Below are 10,065 nucleotides of genomic sequence, written 5' to 3' on the forward strand. Positions count from 1 at the left end.
TAGACATGGAAATAGGGGGATTAATTCATAGACTAAACTACGTTTTAAAATGTAAATGTTGATATAAAATAAAAATACATTTTATTTTTTAATGCAGTTTCATTTATTCTATGACTATAAATGGAATTTAAATACAAACACACTTTTAAATAATGTACATTCAAATCGTGATACACGATAACCACAAAAACAAAAACATATATATAATATTGAGAGATCAAAAAAGGTAACATATAAGTATGATAATAATATATAACATAATAATATCGGTATAGTAATAATGAAATGGTATACAAAAAATATATATAAATAATACAATAAAGTATGATCATATATGAACGTATACATATATATGTTAAGATGAATATGTTTTTACTTTCAGTGTTAATTCGAAAACTAATACAACATATAGATATGATATACATCGTTCATAGATGGTGATAGGCTAGTATATAATATAGTTACATATATACACATTACATATATATAATAGATAATAATAGCATAAATGTAATATCAAGGATATAATAAATAAATATTATTATAAAAAAAAACACGAAAATAAATAAAAAAGTGAAATCATAGCGCATCACTCATTCACACACAGACACACAAAATAAATTAAGATTCTTATATAAGACCCGTCTAATTATTAAATTTACTGCTGGTACGCTGAGTAAGCCAAGCTATTCGCCTCGTTCCTGGAACGTGACCACCCACCCTCGTAGCCACCAGAGTGACCGTGCTCCTCATGAGGAGCGGCCCAGACATGTTCTTCTTGGGCGTGTTTCTTAGCGAGGAGTGCCTTGATGATGGCAATGACCTTGGCGATGAATGCGATCTTGGCGAGGACGGCAATCTTGAAGACTGATGCAGCAATGACTAAGAGGGCTATGACCACCAGGGCAACGGCCTTAGCTTTAGCCAGAATGGCGAGAGGGATGAGGAGCTTGAGTTTCTTCTTCAACTGCTTCTTCTTCTTGCCACGACCTTCGTCAACTATAAAAAGAAATCTTTATTAATACACTGTTAGTACTACTTATGATTTACAAAGAAACAGTTTGATTTACTATGACTAAATTTTTTACGAAACGCATTACCTAAGATATCAGTCAAACTGCATTGTCAGTTTCGGTCAGAGAAATATTATTTAAACAATCATTAAAATAAATCTTTGTTATTTACAATGTTTACTTTAATATAATGTAAATAAATAAAAAATATTTATTCATAACAGATAAAATCTTTGGAGAATATAATAATTTGTAAATTGCTTGTGAATACGAAATGAGAAGTTGTATCGGAACATGTATATAAAATGTTAATTGGATGGAGACTTCAAGGTAAAAAATGGAGAGATTTTTATATCCGAAACCAGTATATTTGGCATACTTAAGAGTCATTTCACGACGCATTTCACTCTTACGCAATTTATCCGACATATATGTACGACAAAAGACGAATCCTCGCTTAATTTTTTGTTGTAAAACTATATAAAATTCAGATAAAAATCAAATAAAACCAATGATTACGATAGACTTCTACAATACAAGCTCTGTACTATTTTATGATTATTTCATATCACATGGATTTTCTATAAAAACAAAAGAGAATCGGCATTATCGAATATAAAAATTTTAAATCGATTAAAACAAACTTTTATTAAATCAATTCGTCTTCTATACTTTCTCTTTTATTTTTTGTATCGATTAATTAATCACGTAATCAGTAAGAGTATTTCGTATGTTATTCAAATTAATAAGTAATAATTTATTATTATTTAATATTGAATCTAATTTTAATCGTAATCTTGATCGAATAAGCGTTTTATTATTAAATTTGTTTTTTTTTTCAACAAGATTTACTTTAGTTTGTATTTCATATTTGATAAGGTTTATCTTTTTGGATATATTTTACATACCATCTCCAATGGCTCTGGATCCTTCTTCTTCTTCATCATCATTACCAGCCAAGCTGAGTTCTAAATCACTCTTTTGCAGCAAATCTGTAGTACTCTCCCAGAGTCTCTCATTTATCTGTTTGTTCCTGATGTCAGGCTCAGCAGATAGAGCTTCGTAACTCCTGGCTTCTTTTGGACCGTTATTGTAAACGGTAACTCCATCGATAATGTTCAATTTACGAACAGTACCAAGTCTCTCGGTCGCTTTGAGTGCGTGTTCCTGTCAATAAAGAAAATGGTTTAATAAGACTACCTTTAACCCCTTTTTTATTACGTCCTTTCCAAATTAAAAAATTCCAAAATGTAATGTTTTTTTTTTATTGACTATGAATAATATATTGTTCATTATTGCTGTTTGTATATACTGTGCTATATGTTTTTTATGTGCGATTTAATATTTGCCTGATTTCAGAAATTAAATAATGCACTGATCAATCTATCATAGTATTAAAACAATATAATCATCTTTAGTCAAGATTATAATCGTTACTGAAGATGGAAGAGTTAAATGTAAACTCATAAGACACTATTTAATAATTTAAGTTTTACGCACGTTATTACAAATAAATATATATTCTATTTAGTCTTCAAAATAAATCCTATCATCAGATATGTTATAAATGACACTGATATAGGGACTGTCACTGGAATCACTTATATACGAAACACTAAATTACCTTCAAGCACATAGATAAGTCACTGTTCATGCAATTCACAAAATTTCCAACAACCAATTTGAACACTGAATCTTCTTGGGCTATTGGACTGGACCAAGTCACCGCCACTACACTCAAAAATATCACGAAGAATTTCATGACTTTTTTTTTTCGTTCTGGACCACGTACTCAAGCGAAACGAATTCGACTGTGTTGATCGCTTGATTGGTAACAGTTTTTTATCTAAATTGTCCCCACTCTTGAGTTTCCGCGTATTAACATTTTAAAGTAATCGATGCCTTAAACAGCCGCAGAAGACATTATGCCATAGTGAGTGACATAGTTATTCTTTCATTAATATTAATATTTTTTAGGATAGCGCACGGAATCGTCTTTCTTTAGTCGACGTTATGCAAAAGATATCAAGTTAGACGAATTAAAATATTATTAGAATATAATTATTTTATATGGAGATTAATTATTTGAGTGAGAATAATGATAATATTTATTATATTACTTTGTTTTCAGTTATTTATAAATGTTAATTTAGTTATTTATTTGTCTTTGAAAATAATATGAGGATGATAAATGAAATGAAATTTGTAAATATTTCAATTATTTTATTTGACATAAATTAGAATAAATTAGACTGAGGTACTTATAAGGCAATACAAACACACCGAAATAAATATTTCAGACAAACACACACACGCTCAACCTAAATTTTCGTAGATCGAAATTAATTTAATTGACCCGCGTAGGCCATACTTTGGGCGTCATTGACTTTTCTGCTCCAACCTTGGGCCGGTTCGTATGAGTAGCCTGGATGCTCTTCAGCCCCTCCATGATGAGGTGAATAGCTGATCGCACCTCCAGATGATCCAGAGTTATTCTTAGACAGAAGTTTTCTGATGAGGTTAAACGCAGTCATTGCAAAGGCAATCTTTCCTAGGAATACAGCCTTGATGGCTACAAAAGCGATGATTCCGAGGAACAGAGGAATTAGTGCGGCAAGTTTCAGCTTCAAGAGGAGGAGAAGGGGAAGGATCTTCTTGATCTTCTTCTTCTTCTTTCCACGACCTGTAAATAAGAAAAAAAGAAAGTAAAGTTTTTGTAAAGGAAATATACCTTTTATTGTTTGTTAGTTTTGAACAAAAGACCCTTTAGATAATAGACAATGTAGTTGCACCGTGCAAATGGGCTACGGAGAAAGCACGCATTGTTTAACATACGTTAGGTTTTAAACTATTTATTTAGGAATATTCTCGCCACGAACTACGACATCTTACGATTGTTGTTTTCTAACATTTCACTTATAAAATATCATAAATATCTAGTTACTTAAGTGGAATATTAACATGGGTGTATAAATATACTAATTCTTACCTTCTTCGTCTAATCCTCTGGATTCGTCGGAATCTTGAGAAAGGCGTAACTGCAGTACGTGACCATCCAAGAAGTCTCCAATGTTGTCAGCGATTCTTTCGTCGATTTGAACTTCTCTAGCCTTAGGGTCTTCAGACAATTGTTCGTAGCTTCGAGCTGATCGTGCTGATCCAGTATTAATCAGCGACATACCCTCGAATAGGTTTATATCTTTCGTGATGGCAAGTCTTTCCGTGTATTTCAAAGCTTTTTCCTAGAAAAGAGATAAAGCGTTTTTTTATTAACTACATTTTAAACAGATAATTTTGTTTGTCTGCAAACTAGTATCTATGTTGGAACTTTGATCAAATCACTCGACGAATTTCTATCCAAATTTATGTTTACAACTAATGCTAAAAAACGTGATTTTTTTTTATTTGTATGAATGAAGTCAAACCCGATAGACTAAATCTTTATTTTATGAAAATCAATCAAATCTGACGATAACGATTCGAAAGCATATTTTTTATTGAAATGCACAGCACTTGGGCACTTTATCACTAATCACCTTCAAACATAGCGATGTATCTTTATCGAAGCACTCCGAAACTGCACCAACCAAATTCTCTTCAATACCACGTTCCACTGGGTTACAATGCACCGATGCCAGTAAGGCAAGAACACCGATTTTCTTCCACATTTTTAAAATATATTCTTATCACCAAGGCTGATACTGCGACTACCAACGCTTGGTTCGTTATGGTATCTTCCAAAAAATGTGATGGAATATATCCTTTGACCCCCCACTACGGCATTGAGACTAAATGACGTAAAATATGTATGCACCGTTTGACGACATACGCTAACTGGTGGCGTCGTAAGCGTCGTACATAAGGATAAGTAGAAAAATAAATATTGAATGTTAGAAAGCGAAGTTTGTTCGTACCAAAAGTTCTACGCACTCTTATGCTATGTCGGTGTAAATTAAATGAAAGAAAAAGTGCGATTGTTTGAATTTTCGTATACACATACTAAACACCATAAACGGTATTCATACGATATTGTCTCGTAAACATCGAACAAGAGAGGCTTGAATGGCTTGCGTAACACGGTCGAAGCACATAACATACTTGGCATCGCTTACGCTGGACCACTTGACATTAGGAACACTGCACTCAATTTTATTACGCTGTAGTATTTTTTGTAATACAATACGGTGTATTTTTCTGTAGACAGCTGCTTCGATTTTCAATTTGAAAAAACAATTCAACAATTCAAATATCGATTAGAATACGAATTATCGAATAAAAATTTAATATAAAGATTAAAAAGTGAAATTTTATTGTTCACTCTTGTATTGTATCTTCCTAATTTTATATGCTAGTTATTTTTTAATACGTCGGATTTGAGGTCACGATAGTCTATGAGACAAAACCGGTAAGGATAGTAGCGGTTAACGAAAACTTTCTGTCCATCTGTCGCTTCTTAATAATATTTGGAGTCATAATAAAAACCTTTATAATAATAATAATAACAAAGCCTTTTTTATTTCCTATAATGTTAACATATTTTATAAAAGAAAATACCTAAATCTGTGTTAGTGTTGTATTATTTCTGTTTTTTTTTTGATAAATTATACTATAGGAACCCCTTCGTAGGGTATAGACCTCCTCTTATTCTTTCCATTTTTTCCTATTCTGTGATAATTTTACCCAGTCTTTCCCGGTGGTTTCTTCTATATCGTCTCTCCACCGTCTTAAGGTTGAAACCTTCGTAGAACCTTCAATGAATAATAGTTTTTACAAAGCGCAAATATTACTCAATTTGTGTACTGTGTATGTTATTCTGTTATTCAATAATACGATCACATTTACTAGCATTAATATTGAGCATTAGTATTAAAATTTTTTAAATTTCAATATATGTTTAAAAATCAATTTATGATACAATACCGTGTAATTAATTTTGGTGGCTATTGAATTACTTTTTTTATTGAAAAGTTACTACGAATATATGTGTGTATCTTTTTTTAGATTCCATTCGATATAACTGAAAAAGGGGGTTTGTAAACAAATCCCGAAATTCCATTACATTTCTTTTTTAATTAAATTGGTTGGGATGTCGGCTGTCTCCTCTTAAGTCTTACAAAATATACAATAATTTCCAAATAGTATTTAGTATTTTTAATGTTAGTTAAGTTTGAGTAACACGGGACGAAACATCTTAGCTCCCAATCTTAGTGGTATATTAGTGATTTAAGAAATGTTTAATATTTTTTACATCGCTTACGTCTGTGAGCTTGTGACCACAGGCCAGCAGGTAAACATTAAAAAAAAAACGATATTATAGAACGTTTTTTCGATTTGTTAAAACACTAATTGGTCTTACTATAATAATAAAGTAAATAAGATCTATAAATACATTCTAAGTTAGTCAGTAGAAAGCTATAAACTATAAATAAAAAAAAAAAAACTTTATTCGTAATAGGTAATAATGAATACAATTCTCTATTATGACAGTAGTTCAAAAAGTAACAATTATGGACTGCTGGTGAATAAAATAAATAATTAATTTGTTATTTATGTCAAATTTTCTTTTTTTCTTATAGCAACTCATATATATAAGGGGTTTACCAATATTAAACTCATCAATAACATACTGGCATATAATAGGACTTAATATAAACATACGTGCATTTGCACTTATTTTATTATCCTAAGTTAAATTATCAGCTAAAATAAATCCTTGATTTATTACTTATATTAATTTATAATCTTGATTTATACTTTTTTTAACGTCATAATCACTAAGTTGATGAGTTTATTATAAAATCTTTACATAGAATTGAATTGTGATTTTACGAGTGTGGATTAGGATTTCATCATTCATAAATCATCTTCAAAACATTAATAAAACGAAATCAATAATGTTTATTTGCATTTTGTCGAGACAGAATGCATAAATTATAAAAGTATGATACTATTTGATAGAGTTATCATAAAGAAGAAAGAGTTACGATACAAATAAATAAAAAAAATACAGAAATGTGTTTGTGTGTTTTTTTAATATCAGAAAAGAAGACATGCTGCGCCGACCCCAAGTAAATTGGGATAAAGGCAGAAGGATGATTAATGTGACGTAATTCTTGTTAAAATTAAAAAAAAAACGATGCGTTCCTATCGTACATAGACACGTATAGTCAAATCAGCCGAATTACAGTTTAGTACAGCTTGTAAAATTTGTGTTACATACGATGTCATCAATGAACATTCGTACTTGTACGTACAGCTAAAGTTATGTTCGGATAATTACTTATTGGGATATTATTACAAATAAACAAATTAGAATGGTACGATTATGAGATATTTTTATGCAACGCGGCAATTACCAATTCTATATTCAATTTAATATATTTTTTAATCATTAAAGAGGTTAATTTAAAAAAGTTTTTCTTTAATCTTTGGTACAAGTTTTTACCCATGACACACTACGCAAGTTATTTTATTTATTCGTGTTTAGTACGTGTTCCTTTATAAAAAACCTAATGAGTTTCTAGGTATTTTAACTAGTTAGAATCTTCATTCCTAAGCGGTGGCATTTTGTTTTAATTTCAAAGAGCTTTCAATCAGCGCTTTACAAGCGCTTTTAAGTACTCTTGACATATTTTACTGCTAAAAAGAAATACTTAGTATTGTTGTGTTCCAGTTTGAAGGGAGAGTGAGCCAGTAAAAGGCACAAGACATAACCAGGGTTCTTGTGAACAAGACATTGTAGATAATGTCGAAATATCGAGCTCTAACGAACAAAAATAAAAAACATGGTAAACATCCCGAAATTAACAACTTTAATAATAAAAATAACCATGTTAATTTAAAATCATATTATCAGGATGTTCCATGGTTGGGAATGTAAGGGATAGTATCCATCTTACAGAGCCAATGTCTATTGTCTATGGGCGATGACGACCACTTATGTTTTCATATCAAATTCGTGTTGATATACTATTAAAATTTAACATATTGAGTTAAACTAGGTAGTTTACCGCCTAGGAATATACGTATACAGTATGATGGAATGCAATAAATAATTGAATATTATATACTAAAAATATTATAATCTCGAATATAAAATGAGTGAAATTGCAGTGCAGTGTACGAAATCACTTCGAATTTCACTTATGAAATGTTGACAACTGAATTTTACGCTATTTCAATACGTGAATCCTCTAAATTGTATAATAATCATAGTCAATGTATCATATTCGGACATTTCACAGTCGTGTTCGGTAGTGAGATTCGTGTTTCTTGTTTCGAGATTTAATCAATATTACATGAAAATCATCATTAGGCTTTCCGCTAAAAAGTTTCATAATAGATATTTAAATTGGATATATAACTCGTTATATAAAATTGATATATATTTTTTTCAAACATAACGTATATCTAATGGACCATTTTACATCCGAATCTTGTTAATTTGCTGTTAATTTGTTAGCGAAAGTAGTTTTTTCGGATGTAGAGAGCTAGTATAATTTTACTTGATTTTTTATAGACCTATTATATAATTTTCAATGATTATATTATATGTTTGATGAACCTTTAATTAAGATCATTAATTTATTTTCTTTAATCACTATTACCGACATTTTTAGAATTCCTTGTTTTTATTATATCGTAGAATATGGGTCTAATAATTAAGTGTACTACAGTCTTAATTTATTTAATAATTTTTGTACTACGCTACACTGTTGAGCCACTGAGAGTCACTAGTAAATATTTTTTTAAATTGACCACAGTTCCCAGATAAAATTATAATCTAATATAATATTATCCAAGTATAATCAATGAACAATATCTATCAAGTAGTAATTAATAAGAAACACACACACACACACACACACACACAAACTTTAGAGTCATTGGTGTTTTTTTACAATGTTATTTATGTTAAGTTACTTTTATTCGTTTGTTTCTTTTTAATTATATTTAAATATCATCAGTCAGCATGTTATATGTTACACCTTTATCTAAGTAAGGAAGCGCCTGTTAATGTCTCACTGTTGTGCATAGGCCTCCTTTGAGGAGAAGGAAACTTACTCCACCACGCTTCGACATGCTTCGACGTGCAGGTTTCCTCACGATTCACGGTCCAGATAAACGCTATCTAACCCGCGGGACACCTCGGCTCTTACACTGGTTAACTCAAACAAATATGTTTTTATATCCAGTATTTTTGTCAGAATTATATCAGCAGTATACTACAAAATCACCGGCATCAATTTTGTGTACAGAGAAATCATGATTTATTGAACAAGTCACTACCCTTTAATAATAAATTCAAGACAGCAATTTCGAGCATAATTGAAAAAAAAAACAATTTCGTCCATCGGCACTTGGAAGCTTAAATTTAATTGATGGATTTAATACCGCTGAACGCCTACTATAATTCTTCACGGCATCACAACCTTTTGCATACTTTCACCGTCAGCATTTTGACCTTTAGCAGAATGCAAAAATCTCGTATCATATTAACTCTCTTATGATTATTTAGAAATGCAATCGGATTTACACATCCTGACTCTGTGTCGAATACACAGAGCAATTTTTTTGGTAATTGGTCGGTATACAAAGAAAAAGTCCGAAAGCATTCGAAAGTAGTATAATATGTCACGCAGTTCGACGTGCCTCTTGGGATAGGTCTCCTCCAGCTCTCTCCATTGAGCTCGATCCTCCGCGACTCTAGTCCAAAATGGTCCCAGGGTTAGGAGGATATGGTCATTCCATCTACTCTTTAGACGCCCTGGTTTTCTGGTGTTCTCTCTAGGATACCAAAGAGTCACCTGTCACCTGTTGGAATTCGAAAGTAGTAGGCAAATTGAAAAAAGGAACAGCTATATTAAAGGTGTCATACAATTTATGAGTACACACACATTAGTAAGTATATCATTTATTATTATAGTATATAATTACTATAGTAATACATCTTGGGAATGACACACACAAGTACGCCTTCTGGGGATATTTCATATTGAATATATGTTAACAATTACAAATTGATAGAAAAATACCTTTATTATGACAAATA

At 31.0% G+C, this 10,065-nt stretch overlaps 2 protein-coding genes across 2 annotated transcripts; both read right to left on the bottom strand.

Annotated features, from left to right (window-relative positions):
• Positions 1-286: 286 nt before the first annotated feature.
• LOC124539874 lies at positions 287-2,811 on the bottom strand. The gene is made up of 3 exons (XM_047117233.1): positions 2,638-2,811; positions 1,922-2,180; positions 287-999 (listed from the first exon to the last, which is right to left on the bottom strand). The coding sequence occupies exons 1-3, from the start codon at positions 2,773-2,775 to the stop codon at positions 659-661; spliced, it is 738 nt and encodes a 245-aa protein (XP_046973189.1). The 5' UTR covers positions 2,776-2,811; the 3' UTR covers positions 287-658.
• A 412-nt stretch (positions 2,812-3,223) lies between these two features.
• On the bottom strand, positions 3,224-4,755 carry LOC124539875. The gene is made up of 3 exons (XM_047117235.1): positions 4,550-4,755; positions 4,003-4,255; positions 3,224-3,696 (listed from the first exon to the last, which is right to left on the bottom strand). Exons 1-3 carry the CDS (start codon positions 4,679-4,681, stop codon positions 3,356-3,358), a joined length of 726 nt encoding a protein of 241 aa, XP_046973191.1. The 5' UTR covers positions 4,682-4,755; the 3' UTR covers positions 3,224-3,355.
• Between the last annotated feature and the right edge of the window lie 5,310 nt (positions 4,756-10,065).

Source organism: Vanessa cardui, chromosome 23 (assembly GCF_905220365.1).
Source record: "Vanessa cardui chromosome 23, ilVanCard2.1, whole genome shotgun sequence".
In the NCBI taxonomy this organism is placed as follows: domain Eukaryota; kingdom Metazoa; phylum Arthropoda; class Insecta; order Lepidoptera; family Nymphalidae; genus Vanessa; species Vanessa cardui.

What these genes read in the sequence shown, in the direction of transcription:
- LOC124539875 (XM_047117235.1), bottom strand. Translation starts at nt 4,681, where the DNA reads ATGTGGAAGAAAATCGGTGTTCTTGCCTTACTGGCATCGGTGCATTGT. An exon ending in ATACATCGCTATGTTTGAAG is followed by an intron (nt 4,256 to 4,549) that starts GTGATTAGTGAT and finishes TCTCTTTTCTAG; the next exon opens with GAAAAAGCTTTGAAATACAC. An exon ending in CAGAGGATTAGACGAAGAAG is followed by an intron (nt 3,697 to 4,002) that starts GTAAGAATTAGT and finishes TCTTATTTACAG; the next exon opens with GTCGTGGAAAGAAGAAGAAG.
- LOC124539874 (XM_047117233.1), bottom strand. Translation starts at nt 2,775, where the DNA reads ATGAAATTCTTCGTGATATTTTTGAGTGTAGTGGCGGTGACTTGGTCC. An exon ending in ACTTATCTATGTGCTTGAAG is followed by an intron (nt 2,181 to 2,637) that starts GTAATTTAGTGT and finishes CTTTATTGACAG; the next exon opens with GAACACGCACTCAAAGCGAC. An exon ending in ATCCAGAGCCATTGGAGATG is followed by an intron (nt 1,000 to 1,921) that starts GTATGTAAAATA and finishes TTCTTTTTATAG; the next exon opens with TTGACGAAGGTCGTGGCAAG.